Genomic DNA, 17,177 nt, shown 5'->3' with positions numbered 1-17,177 from the left:
CGAATTTTGGAATTACCTTCAACGATATACAAAAGGGCAGGTTCGTCGAAAGCAGGCGAGGAACGAGCTTCATGGCGGAAACGGGTCGTCGCTAAATTAAAACGAGTAAAGCTGCATAAAAGATGCTTACCCTTTCGTTCCCTAAATTTAGATTGTTTGTCGTGAATATCTCAGGGCAAACCTTGGGCTGTTACTTCCTTTGAATTCGGTTTGACAGGTTTAAATAACAGCTTCAAACGCTTCATCATTGTACGCAGAAAAATCAAAGAAACCCCCAAATGCATTTCCTTTCGTTTCGTTCAAGTTCTGTGAAATTGGGGATCATTGCACCAGACACATGAATTTGGAGGTATTTCCAAGTTTTATTACTCTCTACACTAATTAAATACTAGTTCTTTGTTCTATATACTAGTTTATTCATTTATTCGTTTCACCTAATTATTTTGACAAAAAAATCCAAACAGAAGAAAAACTGTTTTCGTTTCATGTTTATTAATGCCACGGATGAATACAAAGCTTCATAAACTGAATAAATAATTTTGCACAGCGTAGGTGGTCGAGGGTATCTGAAGCTTTCTTAGAAAATTAATAACAAGTTCTATTCATGGACAAAATGTAAATACACTGATAACTGTCACTGTCTTATTACATATTTAGTGCTTTTAGGTTTATCTGGTATGTATTAACATCAGTTCTGAGCGTCTATTTGAATTTTTGTGAATAATAGAGAATACAGCGGGTTCAAAGCACTCAGGGGCTATCATGCTGATCAAGGAAATTTCGAAACAAAAGTAACTAGAAATTAGACTAATTTTAGTTACAAACTCCTCTAGGGGTTCTTCTGTGCCAAAACTATTTCTATAATACATTTTTTAATTAATAAATTGTTGCAAAAGTGTATTTTATCTCTAAAAAATGCCTCTCTCAGCTTTCTGCAAAAATTTCACATCCGGATGTAGTGATGTAACGACAAACATGATTCAGAAAAGTTGTTGAGGTTTTGTAATGAAATTTTGGAACTTCAGAACTGGTTTATTGCTTTAGATATGCTATTTGCAATGTTTTTGACAAGGTGATACTTGCTTTAATAAATACTTCAGACAGTAATGAAACTTCGTCTAGTTATTGTCAAATAGGGTAATTTTGACCACAAAACTTGATTTTAAAACAAATTCCTCTAGCAGTATAGTATAAAAGGTATTAGTCTCAGACAAAATGCACCTTGAAGCAAGCAATTAAGGCTGTCCATAGCACTTTGTCTGAGAATATTACCTGGTGTACAGTAGATGCCAGAGGAATTTGTTTTAAAATCTAGTTTTCTGGTCAAAGTTACTCCACTGGACAGTACTTCACTTGAAAAACATTTGAATGTGTGCTTATTTAATTATATGTTATATTTAATCAGAAAAAAACTTTAAAAATAGCTTAATGTTTCGGTCGATCAAAGTAGAATAACCCCCTAATGGTGTTCAAGTTTCATTTAAATCAGAGAACATTTCTGTTTTTGTAGAGCCGATAATATTATTCCTCTGTGCAATTGGAATTTCGTGTTCAGGTTAATGTTTGTCGTACTGCATTGCGCTCGAGATCCACTTGAATCTTTTTAATTCATTCGAGACACTACATATCCATGAATACTAGTCTGAAATTTATGAATTTTAGCACAATAATTTATTGGTAGGGATTCATTAAATTGCTGGTCGTTTCACTTTCTTGTCTAAAGGAAAGATAATTTCCACGATAATTGGAATGCTAAGAGAAGTTGAAAAGCGTCGCAGCGTTTTTTCTCTCTTTTTTTTCACGAAGATAGAAATTAATTTTCTTCAAGAATAGTGATAAGTTGATTCAGTAATAAATTACTGGTAAATTGGTGAAAACAGAGAAATGAGCGCAAAGATATTTTAAAAGTGTTTTTGATAAAAGCATGCTGACGGGAATATCACGACCCTGGACCACGAAGAGTTGAGACGGATGCGATGTGGAACTCAAAAATTATTTATACTCGGCGAAAATATTCCACATTTTTTAGCTTCGGTATGCTAGGCATTTATTTCGACGATTGCAAACTATTTCTATTGAGTCAAGTTCGAATGTGTATCGGTGCTTTTATAAGCTATCCGATCGTGCAGGACTTTTTCTGTAAAAATTATGAAACGTAACAGGGGAAAAACTTTGATGTACTTTTATAACATGAGGGAGGCAAGCAACGGAATTTTTCTGTTATAATCGTATGCGTAATAAATACCAGAAAGCACTAGTAGCTCCAAAGACCGTTACTCATTACTAGTGGATAAGAATTTAATTATATCATTATTATAGTGCAACTTGAGTCAATTGAAATTGCCTGATGCGCAATAGGAAAACTACTGCAAAGGGTTCGTATCAGTTTCCCGAGTTCAAACGGCGAGCAGTTGTTTTGTACACGAAACTGAGTCATAAGTAAACTGCGGTGATTAACAGTTTGCTTAGCAAGTTATTTACATAGTACAAAGTATCCAAATCGAATAGGCCCTCTGTTTAGTAATTACTTCATTTTCAAATCGTGCCTCGCTGCTTGACCCATAATTCGGTGAATCCATAATTAATTTGTCCAGGAAAGTAAATCCAATCTCAGTGAAGTTTAACGAAGTTGACTTGGTCAAGAGTTCGTTACTTTTAATCGCTGATTAATTTCAACCAGCTCAGTATTAACAAGAATATTTCGTTTGGATGCGTATTATTAAGCTAATCGAGAAAAGATTTGGTACAAATTAATGGAGTTGTATTTAATCCACTGTCCGGAGAGCAAACAAATTTTTAAATTCACCTAGGATTGTTGATTAGTGACCTGTTTACTGATTTTGGGTATTGAGTATTGAGTCCTCTGAGGTGATTCCCTTAAAATTCCATAACTTCGTTAATTACACAGATTCCAACGTAACCTTTTAGAATGGATTGTGAATTACATATAGCGAGATCATAAAGCGAAGTCTCTATTTAAATAAAAATTTCGAATAACGAATAAAAGTTAAAATTATTCGTGCTGTGTCGAATAAAGTTAACCCAGATTATTCGAGGCTCGAATAACGAACAAAGTTAAAGTAACTTTTATACGAGTCGTTATTTAAATCATTTTTTATTTAGTAAATGCCCAAGTCTGCGATTTGTAGACATTGTTATACCTATAATGTTGCTTCGTAGATCAAGCTAAGTAGGTAGACTTTTTTATCACATAAATGTGACAAATTTGTCGAGTTGTACTCTCAGGACTATTATTCTACACACCACTTGCTGTGCCTCAAATATATCTCTACCAAACAATAGCGAGACCTCTATTGTATACATATATCCAAACAGAAAATGGAAACCTGAAAAATCGACTGGTAAATCTCGAATCTCGTCATCATCACTTATGCCCATAGAATTCTTATTGTATTGTGGAAGAGGCTCGTGGTTAGGGTGGAACGAAATATACCGAGGTGCACAATTTTTATTTATTATTCATGACTTCTAATAATTGGCAAAAGTTGTCTTTCATAATGGTATTTAAGCTGTCAAAATCTGAACTTCACCAATAAATGTTTTAAGGTGCCGCAAGTCACTTGAACATTATTATTTTTAGTGATCTTACGAATTTTATTTTATAATATGATCGCAATTTTCTTTTAAAAGAAACTTACTTGTTAGATTCCCTAGCCGTGTATCAGTCTATCTGACTGCTATCCAACAACTGAAGAAAGCTGCTACGATGAAGCAGCATCGAACCAGTGACGATATATCGTATAGACAAATGAACTCGCAAATGTTTAAACTAAGTAAGCGTTTTATTGCTTTGTTGGACGCGTGAGAGACGAGTCCGTGCGCTAGAGGTGATCACAGTGAACGTGTTAAGCCTATAAAAAAATTATCACATACACAACTTTAAAACTATGTTTAAAAAACCAAAAGTTACCTAATACTTCAAGGTTCTTACGGCACCTCAATTTTTGTCGACAGAATCTAGCGTTTGCGGGCTTAATCTGAATCATTAAAGGCAAGTTTTATTTAACTACATATTAGAAAACAATCACACAACATTGATTTTTTCGTTCCACCCTACTCGTGGTTCCATTTACTTTTCCATCATCCATTTGAGCATGCGTATTGGAGACCTGAATCTAGCTTCAGCTAGATCCACCAGCAATGCACATATGTAACCCCTTAACCTTGAAACTCTCACTCTCGTTTGATCAAACGCATCGTTTTAACGCTTAGCGAGTCGTCGGCGTGTTTTCACGCCGAGGGACTTGCGACCTATCCACGGCTTTGGCGTGTTACCACATCGATATTTCCTGGGAAAGCATCGAAAGTATCGTCCGAGGGTCCTCGAATGTTTGCCCGGCGCGAGTTGGACAACAAAATTCACGGCACTGGTGCTCGTAATAGCAGACACGAAGGAGGGGATTTCCCAAAACCTTGCGCCACTCGAAGTAGTAGATCAATCTTCATCCTCTGCACAGCGTAAAATTATCATAACTGACTGGAGGCTTCCCACTAAATCTGCATTTCTTTCCTAACCAGAAATCTATTCGAAAACGCACCAGGAAGCCTCTTCCGACTTACCGTCGATAGGTGGTGACATCGCGATCGTGTACGCTTCGAACAGTTGCGACACGTCAGGCTAAATTGCATCGATCTACATGCGTCGCATAGGTTCACCAAGTGTCGCGTGCATTCATTAAGGCTTTAATGAACTCTTTCGCCCACTGGACACCCACTCGCCGCGGCGCAAGAAGTACGGCAGCGAGCCGAGGATCTGTTCAGGAACGATGTTTCCATTCGACAGGGCCAAGTTAATTGTTTAACTGGGCAAGTTAATACGTTTAACGACCTGGTAATTGAGGCAAGTTTGCGCGCCAACGTGAACGCGACCGTTCTAATATCGTTCGGCAGTCTGCGCTAGAGAATGGCACGGTATTGGACCTGATTTACGGCGCTGGAGCGAAAACGCAAGATTCAAGCCCTGAATCTTCTGTTCGGAGTAGGTGGAGGAACACTTGGTCTAATGACTTCATCAGGCTCGACGAATGTATTCGGCACTTTAAAGGCTTCGCCCGTGCTATTGTTGGTGGTCCAGGAACAATAATGGTTGAAACTTGGAACAGTCAAATGGCCACTCAAGGCTGTTGAGGGATTATCTCCACCGTACCGTTTGGTCAGCTAGTTGATCTGGCTTTTAACTGTTTGTTTAAGTCTGTTATGGTGGGGGAATTTTTTAACTGTGTTGCACTTTATGTAGGTTATTTGGAGTTTCGAAAGATGGATGAAGATGAATTGTCTGTTATTTGATTGTTGATTTAGATGACTTGTTAACATATATAATGCTAAAAAATGGCACGAATGTGCAAGGACTTATGGTCTCTTTTACGAAAGATTGACAACTGGCATGGCATTAAAGAGCTCTGTGTGGCGTGACAAATAGTGGGGAAAGTGGCCTTGTACAGTTAGTTGAATTTGTTCTGATTACAGAGTGTTGGTTCCTTTTTGATCTTTTCGACCTCTGAACCTGATAAGTTACCTACTTAAGATCGTTAATCTAGGTGAATCATTCTGGCAATGAGTATTAAAGATACTCATTATAAAGCTTGAATCACTCTGTATATTCAGTGTCTCATTAAGTGTCAGATATTGCACACTTTTTAATTGGATCGTGGCTCTTGAGTGATTAAAAATATCTTTGGACTATCGTTGAATTTTGTTAACCTTTAACTGTTAACGCGAGTGCTCTGCATTGGATAAATTGCACATCTCTATTCATGATAACTTCGTTTTGACATTGAGTATACTTTTCAGATTACTTTTAGATGGCTAATAATCTAAAAACAAATTAGGAAAAATAAGGAAGCCATACTTATTACGTTATAAATGAGCTACTTACAAATTCCACCATATTACATCATCGATAAAACGAATATAGCCCTAGAGAATTATTCATTCCCATGTGCTGCAGGTTTTTTAACGTAACAAATTGTAATTAATTGGAGCCACAGAACTGTCGAATCACAAAGGGTTATAAAGTAGAAATGTCCACATAGGACAGCGAGATTTGCTGTAGGACTGGTTAAAAACGGGGAATGTCCACTCTCCACTGTAGCAAAACAAGGAATGTCCCTAGTCTTCCTACTTGCGCTATGTTTTCCTGATTAGTGTAAGTTTGCACTACGCCAGGAGTGTAAGATAATAAATAATAGAAGTGGAGATTTATTTTGTTAGAGTAGTACTCTGCAATGGTCCACTTGAAAGCTATTACCTAAAACAATGTACAATTTCTTTTCTGATTCCTAAGTACAGTATAAATTGTTCATGTGATGAACAACTAGCTTTACTACTCGACTTCGCCCGTTTAGATTCTGATTTTATAAAAAAAAATTTTTTTGTTGTGAAAATAATTACATTCATCTGGATTAGTTAATCATAATGAGCTGAGGCACTTTTAGTGATCCCAGAGTTTATCCTTCGAAAGTTTTTAGGCGACAGACAAACACACAAACACAGAAGCTTTTCTGCTTTATATATTAAGATGCAGTTAAGTTCATTGAACCTTGTTCTTTACTGATGAACTAAAGTATTAAAATTTGATTTTCTCCATAAAGCTGTTTTGTGACATTCCTTGTTTTTCCCCTTACCCTTCATATACTTATATTGGTACATGTGACAATATTTTCTACGTTTCTAAATGTGTACTCGTTAAAGACCAAAAAAAGTTTCTAGCAGTAAGATTTAATATTTCTTAGAAATACATGGAAGAGTAATTTTTGGACTGTATAAGGAAAATTGGATTACCGATTTGAGATCAATTAAAATCACAAAGATTTATGTAACAAGGAAATACCATAAAGTAAATAACCCTATAGAATCGATTAAAGCTCGCACTGAATACTGCGTGCTCCTGTTTCGGTCCATGCCACCATATCTGCTCTCCGAGTATTGATTACTTACACAGCCACCCTCCATCTTGCTAGATGACGACAACTCTCTGCGTCATTCCATGATATTGTTTACATTCTTATCATATTCTTCTTTGAATCGAATCACTGACGATGATCTGATACAAATGTGACAGGGACTTGTGTCGTTATGACGAGTGTCGTTAACGTAATTTTCGTCGTCATTCGAAGGATAAGGTGGAATGGTGTACTGTAAACTCAGAAGTTCCGTAACCATCCATATTTCGCAGTTGCATTACCCTCGAATTCGTCGCTATTAAAGTTATGATTTTTTTTTCGTAAACATTGTATTTGTTTTGATAGAAAGTAGAGTGCAGAATTCTTTGGCATACAATACATACGTACATAGATAAAAGTTATCGACTGTTCTGAATGATATCAACAGATCATTTATAATACTTCAGGCACAAGTAACTAATTTATCACTAGCTTTAATGTATTCATTTCCTCACCGACGAATATTAAATTCGATACTTCTTCACGTGCGTGCTGTCCAACAATAATTTTTATCGTTATCTGTGTATCATTCATATGTGTAGAACTGATGATTAATTTTAGTTCAATTTCATTCAGTAGGTACTTGAATGGGTGTCTAGAAGAAGGGCGTATTTTACAAATTTTTCGGAAGGGGTTTTCCGTGGATCAAGTGTGATGTAGAAGACGCTTTAGCAAAATCACTTTCTCATTATTGGATTATTATTTATTTTTCAAAATGGAAGAAGGGCGTATGTTGCACCAGCAGCCTCTTTAATTGCTACAGTGAGGAATTAATTGTTTTGACGTTTTCCAAGAGATTTTATGAAATGTCATATACACCCTTCTTCTAGACACCCACTCAGTTATTATTCAAATCATCGTTCAGACTTCGGAAAATTAATGAGTAATTATATGTTAACAAATATAAAAAAGGGTTGCATTTCAAATAATAGACGTCCGCAAAGGGTAGCATATTGAAGATTGTTTTCCAAAGCTTCTGTATTAGGGCGCGTCTAATAATTGATCTTTATGCATGAACCGTGACGACAGCTCTTTCGTTTGCATGTTACGAAATGCGTTATGAATTATGTAACGAATCCTTATTGCGACCAATCGTAGTCTCCAGCAACGCAGTTGGTCGTTTTATCTGTTTATAATTAGTTTCTGCATTGGTTCGATGATGATCTATAATTATAACTAATTGTATCTTAATTCACATTGTTTACGCCAACTTTAAACGTTACAAAAAACTGTTATTACAGGGATTTTAAGTTCGCAGGGAAGAGTACTTGATTGAAACTGATGTTTCTTAAGTATGGTGTATATTGTGCATAAAGTTTTTTAATATAAGTGTACTGTCTTTACTTATAACAAATAACACTTTTACTAATTAATACTTATATAAATACTTATGCTTAGGTTTATGTTCTTCACTTACTCTACTGCTGTTTGAATAAAAAATTGCGCATGAACGTCAGATTTATAATTTTACCCTTTAAAGCATTGCAAACTGCATATTACAATCTATTTAAAGGGTTATTCCGGTTAGCGCGCCGATAAATACAATGATTTTCAGGAATTTGTTGCGACGATAATAATTATAGTAATCGAATAAAACTTTTTTCTATTTATTAAACTACTGTTCTACAATAAATAAAAAATATAAAAGGAATGAAATTATTGCTTTTAAAATGCTTTTCAAAGCGGTCTTGATGACATGTTTAAAAATTCATGCCTCGCTCGTGAAGGCGATTTCAGCTGTTCGACTTATCTGAACCCAAAAATCCAAACAGATTCTTGAACAGTATGATTGTCGCTATCGCTCGGACTATAATTAGTGACGTATCTTCAAAATTAGCATAACGGCGGGCAAAATGCAAAAAAAAATGTTTTTCGGCTTTTTTCTTTTGCTATTTTCGATTTTAAAAGTAGGTCAGACTCAATGAAAATACTTGGTTGTAGTCCCTGCGAGAGTCATAGGTGTGCAGAATAAGCAGTAAAATTTATAAAGCAATCGGTTCGATAGATTTTGAGATTTTATCTTCACGATGTGAAAAAATGACGTTTCGAGAAAAACGTGTTCAAAGTTTTCATCTGTGAAAAATGTTTAAACAAAAAATCGATATTTTCAACCCGTCTAACCGGATTGACTCCTTAAGCTTAAGCAGTATGCTTCCAGAGACACCCGACTATCCGCAAGTTATCCATCACCACTCTTGAACATAATTTTCAAAAGCCTGTGATTTAGTTACACGACGTCGTATAGCAAAATGATTCCAACAAAAAATGTGTATTTTATCGTCCTCTATAACGCCCTAAATTTACAGAGTTCTGAATCACCCAGTACATGCCAAAGTTAGCATTACGCTTATAGAACGTGCCGAACTTTCAGGCTTCGTTCAAGCTCGGTGGCCAGTGTCGCCTGTATAGGATCCTTTACCAACGGAATTAATGGGCACACTGCACGGCTGTGGTGAATTTCACGGTTAGAATCTCTTTTACGCAAAACCAACGGTGTGTCTCGTAAAGTCTACAATAATAATATCAGCGCAGTGTCACCGTTCGGCCTCCCCTTGTCGTCGTTTCGGTCTGAGCGACTTCTGAGGCGTCTGTGGATTCCGAGAAGTCTGGATCTGGATTAGTTAAACGCGGACGTAAGGGGTTGCGCTTAATATATCAGAGTCGGATGTTGGGGTGCAGCCGAAAACAGGATGTCCACGGTTACACGCACGCCGCCAACCTCTCCTCCGCAAGGTGGACGGATTACGTGTGCCGCGGGGTTTGTAAACAGGCCATTATGAAGAATGCACGATTCTCACTTTGGAGGGGACAGCGCAGTGAGCTGGGAACTGAAATTGAATTGGTATTGAGGAGTTATATTCAGTTAAATCGTAGTAAAATTCTATGTATATGCATCGGTGCTGGATTTAAGGAAACAGGCCCAGCTGGCAAACGTTCTGAGGGGCCCATTTTTCGGGAACATGAAGAGATAGTTTACCAAAACCGAGCTAAGTGTAGTAGTACAGAAAAAAGATATGGTGTTTGGATAAAATCGTAATTTTTTTTTTTAGGATGGGGCCTTCTGGGCAGAGGCCCATTTTTCGGGAAAATGAGGAGGTAGTTTACTAAAACCGGGCTATATATGTACAGAAAAATACAGAAAAATATAGTGGTTGGATAAAACGATAAATTTTTTTTAATATAGGGCCCCAGGGAGCCTTCTGAGCAGGGGCCCATTTTTCGGGAACATGCGGAGGTAGTTTACTAAAACCGGGCTATGTGTACAGAAAAATACAGAAAAAATATAGTGGTTGGATAAAACGATAATTTTTTTTAATATAGGGCCCCACGGGGCCTTCTGAACAAGGGCTCATTTTTCGGGCAAATGAAGAGTATGCCACCGTAGCGTATGTTTGCAGAGCTATAACAACGAAACTAACAATTGCAGATGAAAAACAATGATAGATTCTTTTTATTTAAGCAAAACAGATTCTTAACAGCTTATGGCTTTTGTAAAACAAAAATAAAATTAAGGTGCCTGGGTCTTTCAATTGAAGGCCGAATCAACACGCTGGATTTGTGTGCACAATCCTGCTATAACGGTGGGCTCTGTGATAAAACTAATTCTTTCCACACACTCAGTATGACAGTAGTTCTGGTATGAACCTCTATGATTAGGATCAAAATTAATTTCACCCCATTTTATATACTAATTCATAAACAAAACCATTGCTCCTCACAATAATGCCCGCGCTCTCTTCTGAATAATTTTAAATTACTTCCGAAATTGAAGATAATGAATTTTACTTTCAGCAACAATATAATATACCTAACAAAAATGACTCTATCATACAACATATTAATCCAGCAAATAAAATGCAGATTATTTAATAAAACACAGTCTACTTCATAGTACATTCGTTAGGGGAGTGCCATTTTTGCCCAGCAATCAAATTTAATTCCAAGGGAACGATTCGTTATAGTTAAGGACGACCCAGATTTTGATTGCAATTATCAGCGTTCTAACGAACGACGGCTTAACGTAATGTAAAACCGTTTGCGTGACATGTCAGCGATTTATCATGCCGGGCTACTTCAAACTGCGCGAAAGCAATAAGGAAATGCAGAATTTCCAGAAAGGTTTAATTTAGATTTCATACAAAAGCTATTCCTGCTAAGCCAGTGTTGAAACGTGAAATGAGTAATTAACGGGACATAACGTGCCTCCAGCGGGTTGTCGCGGATCTTAACAAGTTCTAAGAGTTCCGTTATTATTTGCTAGCCCCGCGCTGTCTGGGATCTGCAACCCCTATCCGTCGCCATCTAAAACGGTTCGCTTAGGAATTTCGGAACCAGTGATCTCATTGGGCATTTAGATATTAACGAGTTAGTTTGAACGTTGAAGTCGAAGAATAATTCAGAAGGATATGAATGAAAGCTGCTCCCGACAGATCGTAGGGAATGGGTTTCTGCATCTCTCATTAAATTTTCATCCAAATCGTTGGAGCGGTTTTCGAGATTTTATGTTCACCATCAAACGGTGCACTGGGTACACTCCTTTTCGTTTTTACTCACAACTTTTATGTACATAGAGATATTTAGACTTTTCTTTTTTGGTGTTAAAGCTCATAGAATAACGATTAAAATTAGGAAAAACGTTCTGTCTACTGTTATTTATCACTTTACCATTTGCGTTTGAAAAAAGGCCTTTTTTAGGGCTATCGAGGATAACCTACCCCCTTAAATCCCTGATGCTAAAATATAGCAAAACTTCTCTGTTTGAAATTATATAAATAAAAAAGGTTTAGGGAAAGGATTGTAAAAAAGCCAAAAAGCCAAATGAATTTTCCAACGGCAACCATGTTGAAAAAGAGCGAGATTTCTGGAATTTGGCGTCAGAAAAGCCAAATTGGCAACTCTGCTCACAGGCCAGATATACAGTGTACCACACTTGGCGCACAAATCATATGACATGGCCCTTAAAATACCCATGGCAATGAGCGCGTTAAAAAAAGACAGGGAAGAAAACAAGCGATGTAGAGGTGGTCAGGACTTCGCAGCACTGAAATCGGTAGGATTCAATTCCAATGGCATGCTTTGGATTGCCGTCGATTCGGCTGATTAATCGTCCATCTATGCGCAAACCTCGTCCTTACCGAATCGATGTTTTGGTCTTAACCGATGGCGTCGCACTGGAAATAGATGGCAACCTTCATCTTGATCCTTTTTAAACGTTTTATCTAATTCGGTCTAGTTCGTAGAGTCTATTTCCTGTGGAATCGGGAGGGACCACGTGCCATCGCTCCATTTTCGGCCCTATTCCGAAAATAAACCGCCTTTGAGCTCAGCTCAGGTCCTCTCATTATCGTCCCTTCGAAATATAAAAAGGGACGCGTCTCCCCTCGAGCTTCCTCTTTGTTTTACGCTGCAACGTTGTGAGTCACGTGGCGTTTTTGATTTTCAAGTTAAATATATGAAGGATGCTGTGTAAACAAAATAAGCACCAGTGACGTTGGAAATCGGTCACTTCTGTTGCAGTATTAGGTGTAACAAAAATTGCGGAATATGGTACAAAATTCTGAGCTCCTTTGGTGATTTATGATATTTGATTAATTAATAAAAATTTGAAGTAAATAAGTTCTGTATTTTCATGTTTTCTTGTGTGACTTTTAACGAGAATTGCTCGTACATTGCGAGGGCTGAATAGTTTGGTAAAGTGAAACGATTGATTATATATAAGTTAGTTCGCTCAGAGAAATTGGCAACTAATTGGTAGTTTTTGTTTTTTGTTGCAGTACAACCATGCCGCTGCAGGACATTACGATGAATCAGACCCTACCATTAACGAATGGTAAGCAAATAATCAACTCTTCTTGTTCGATTGTTATAATTTTGTGTATTAAGATTGGAATTAATTTGACATTACAAGTGCAACATGATTTTATACCTGAAGAGAACTTCCGTATGATTTTTTAAAATCTGTTTATCAAGAAACCAGTTGAAATCATGCACAAGTATTGTATAGAGAAGAAATAGAACCGTGAAAAATTCCCAATTTATATTTTTGTCTATATATTTCTCATAACAAAATAACGTTGATGGCTATGAACGATATTATTAGCCAAAGAAAAATTCTAGAGTAATAAAAACAGGGTTAGTAAGCATTCCAACAATTGTAGATAATAACAAATTATCTATAAGAAATTTTGAGAAAATCAAAAAGGAAGTGCTATGTCAAAAGCACTGTTGTAAATGTACCTACAATTCCTTACACTTCGGGGAAAAAACAACAGGGAGACTTTTACAACCCCTTTCTGGAAATGTTGATGGGGTAAGTACTCGTCAACTACCGAATAATGTTTGAGGATTCAAAAACAAAAGATATACTGTGCAAAGTGACATTTTCGTCTTCGTAAATAGCCCGTTGAAGTTCGGGTCATAATTCAAAGATTAATGACTCGTTGCTGTTTTTATACGGCTGATACAGAGCCATCGATTATTAGGAGGGAGCGGATATAATTTCACGGTCTACGATCGAGACAGATCGTTGCGTAAGAATCGATTATAGATAGGTATTTATTACTTATAGTTCTGTCGTAAATGAACGTGCCACGTACAGGGATCCCTTGAGATTAATTTGTCTGCTTAAACGAGAGGCCACTCAATATTGGGGCTGACAATGGAGCGATCAGTTACCTTCCTCATTCCCTAGCGAAACTATCTTTATTGGCCATTTCCCCTTGGACAATTGTCCCTCTATCGACATCTCTAATAGACGATGAACGGCTCGTAGACTGATAGTCGTGCTGATAGAAAAATCATTGACTGTCCTACATACTGATAAGAATAAAATTACTATTTAATTCGAGTGTATTGGTCAGGAGGACCATGAGAATACAATTTTCTCAACTAAGGGGGAACACCACTGTGACGGACGGAAAAGCAAGCCATTTATAAGATTTCTTTTCAGGAATAATTTAGTTTTCATAAAAAAATTTATTACCTACCTTTAGTACGATGTCTTAAGAAACTATACACAAAATAAATAAATAAATAAATATCCATAAATTTTAATATATTAATTAATCTTCTAGACCCCCCACGCGAGCTGGTCGAATCTGCAACTATGGAACAGCAGGTCCGAAATCTAATTTCATTTTTTTTGTATAAACTATAGGAGTGTAGTTTCCGTTGTACGTACTGATTTCTTCAACAAATTATTTTTGTAAAAAAGGTGCGCATTAGAAGAAAAGTTTCGAAAATCCGCGAATAAGATTGACAATTTTTCGAGCGTATTTCAAAAAATTTCTTTTCAATCAAAGAATCCGCACGTACAATGGAAACTACACTAATATAGTTTATAAAAAAAAAATGAAATTTGATTTCGGACCTGCTGTTCCATAGTTACACATTCGATCAGCTCGCGGGGAGGGTTTAGAAGATTAATTATTACATTAATTAATAGATGCAAATTTATAGATATTTCTCTATTTATTTTTTTTGTATAGTCTCTTAATACAGTGTACTAGAGTTAGGTAATAAAAATTTTCTATGAAAACAATAAAATTATTCCTAAAAAAAATTCTTAAAAATGGCTTATTTTTCTGGCCGTCATAGTGATGTTCCCCCTTAAGGTCTGCGCACACATATCCTCGGGGCGTAGAAGCTCTCTTCTTCTTATCACTGGCACGACGGAACGGAACTGACACGGAACGGATATGTATGCGCAGACCTTTAATCGATTTTACTTGCTGTATTAGGAATACGAAGTCTTTTGAAACGATTAATCATTCGCAATTTTATAAATGTGCATACGACCTTAGGAATTTTATAAATCCCATAATTTCATAAATTCTGTTTACATGTGTCGCGGCAGTATCAACGTTACCGGTATCATTGACATTATCGACTTACCGACATTAGCGACAGTAGCGACGCCAGTGTAATTACAGGCAAGGTATAGAGTAGACTACATAGGCGTGCAGAAGTGACGACTTGGCGGGCACGAGTGTCCGTCAATGCTCGCTAGCGCAGCGGCAAGGTTCGGAGGGATTCGGCTGCACTGATGGAGGGGGAAACACCTACAGTAGCAGTGGTAATGTGTGCGTGAACAGCGCCTGCGTCAAGAGCGGTGATAATGTGTGACTGACGCAGGCGCAGTTCACGCACACATTATCACCGCTACTATAGGTGTTTCCCCCTCCATCAGTGCAGCCGAATCCCTCCGAACGCTGCGGCGACCAGAGCCACGGGCAAACGGTGACGTCATCGGCAAAGAGATCATTAGGACCTCGATAACTCGTCGGCAAAATGGATATAATTTATTTAAAACAAGATTATTTTTGGAGGAATTAGTAAGATCGGGTTACAACACACATACATAAGTCGCAACTGTGTACAGTAATTTTTTGATTGGGGTGTAACATGGAATATCTCACAAGGGAAGATCCCGAACCAGGAAATTAAAAAAATTCTGAAACTGTGAATATGTAGCGAATTTTCTTCTGATTACAACGCAATTTTTGTTTGCCGCCTAAATTCACTCTAAGTGGGTGTAATTGATCCCTGAAAATCCGGTTATTTTCTGATTTCGAGTTATAACTCGTGAACTGTAAAATAATTGTTTTACCAAATGATAGATCTAATTAAACGAAGTAACTTTTGTCTTGAAACTTTTTTTCTATCCCTTACATGTTAGAAACGTCTTTAAACAGGGTTGTAAGACGCTCGCTCCAGGACAGTTCTGGGCTAAGTGCCGTGGGGTTCATGACAGTCTTCTTGCCAAAAGGTATAGCCTTCCCCACTCCGCGGCCAGTTCCTCCAGGAACAGAGTCCCTATGTATTAGCAATACGGCGCTGGGTCGCTTGCCATTCCCATATTCTCTATCTCACTTTAAACAATCAATCCTTCGACACCCGATATGTAGCTGGGAGACCCAACGTGGTAACCAGCTGTCACCGTCCGTCGCCAGGACTGGTTTAGTCTCATGCATTCTCTAATAGCGAATTCGGGAGACCCGCACTGGTTCTGTACTAGTGCAGCTCCAGCACCATGCCAGTGCAGATTCCCTAGCAATCCTAGCATCGATTACATTCGATTGCATACGACCCAATCCTGTATCGTATTCGGCGACCATGAACTGCCCTGGTGTAGTGCAAACTTCGCATTCGGATCAACGGAATGAACTGCGCGAGTGCAACCTTTATGGCACTGAGGTTTTGCGGCAGTGCAGTCAGTTCAGTTTCGTGAAACAAAGTTCCACCGATCTCTTCGGTTTAGATATAGAATCTACGAAACTTGCAAACAATCACTCGATTAAAAGAAATTCAGAAAAGAAGGAGAGACGGGAGGTGAGCATGAAATGTGTATTGGATGGCGCAGTTCCTACCACCACCCTGTCCGAGTCGAAAGGGAAAAGCGTACGGCGCCACCGAGGCGATTCCTGTCGCTCCGAGCAACCCGCCTGGAGCACACTAGGTGTGACTAGACTTGAGCCGACTAGGGCTACGGTTATACTGGATGCGTAGTCGTACGACTAGCTCGTCGTCCGAATACGTCCGTGTTTCTTATTGCTAGTGTCGAACGTAATATTTAATTTGAATTACCACTAATCGCGTAATAATCTTACTTGATTTAGAATCGCTAATATTGGATATTACACAGAAATGGTTAAGGAACTCGCGAGCCACCGAATCGTGTGAGAGATACTCCCATTAGATATGTTTAAGTTTATCCTATACCTTATCTCTGATACTAACAACAAGCTCTACTTATTTTGCCAGCATCCGTGGTAGGGTAAACGCACCAATAAATGAACACTTAAGGCTAATGAATGAACACTTTTATAAAATTATGTTTGCAGCGCGATTGATTCCACGTGCTGCATAAATTGTTTGGATATGAAGCAAGAAATTAAAAGAAGTCTGTAGTTAATTAGTTGCTTATTCTAATAACTTATTTTACTGATTTTAATATAAAATGTCCATTCACTGGTACGTGCTCATTTACTGGTACATCCACCCTATATTCTGAACCCCGAAGAATCCCATCACTCTGCACAAAGCAGATAGGATATGCCTGAAACAGATACCGAAGTAATTCCGCATGAAATATATTTATCAGATTGTGGTATTCTTGCTATCAGTCATAGTTTACACTTTCAATTGGCTGCTACTGTAGCAACAGCAACTGCAGCATCCTGTATAATAAAGCCCGCGAGAATTCACACGCTGTGG

General features: G+C 37.7%; 1 protein-coding gene across 5 annotated transcripts in view; it reads left to right on the top strand.

The window, feature by feature from the left end:
- The window catches only part of Cnn (phosphodiesterase 4D interacting protein centrosomin), a 58,524-nt gene that overhangs the window by 7,699 nt on the left and 33,648 nt on the right, over positions 1–17,177 (top strand). For all 5 annotated transcript variants that reach the window (XM_076831287.1, XM_076831289.1, XM_076831286.1 and 2 more), the window contains exon 2: positions 12,737–12,792. In XM_076831287.1, the coding sequence (XP_076687402.1) occupies positions 12,737–12,792 (56 nt within the window). The remainder of the gene's footprint in view (positions 1–12,736; positions 12,793–17,177) is intronic.

The sequence above is a fragment of the Andrena cerasifolii genome, chromosome 2 (genome assembly GCF_050908995.1).
Source record: "Andrena cerasifolii isolate SP2316 chromosome 2, iyAndCera1_principal, whole genome shotgun sequence".
Taxonomy (NCBI): domain Eukaryota; kingdom Metazoa; phylum Arthropoda; class Insecta; order Hymenoptera; family Andrenidae; genus Andrena; species Andrena cerasifolii.
The sequence above is the reverse complement of the archived record's forward strand: the minus strand, read 5'-3'. Positions and strand labels throughout refer to the sequence as shown.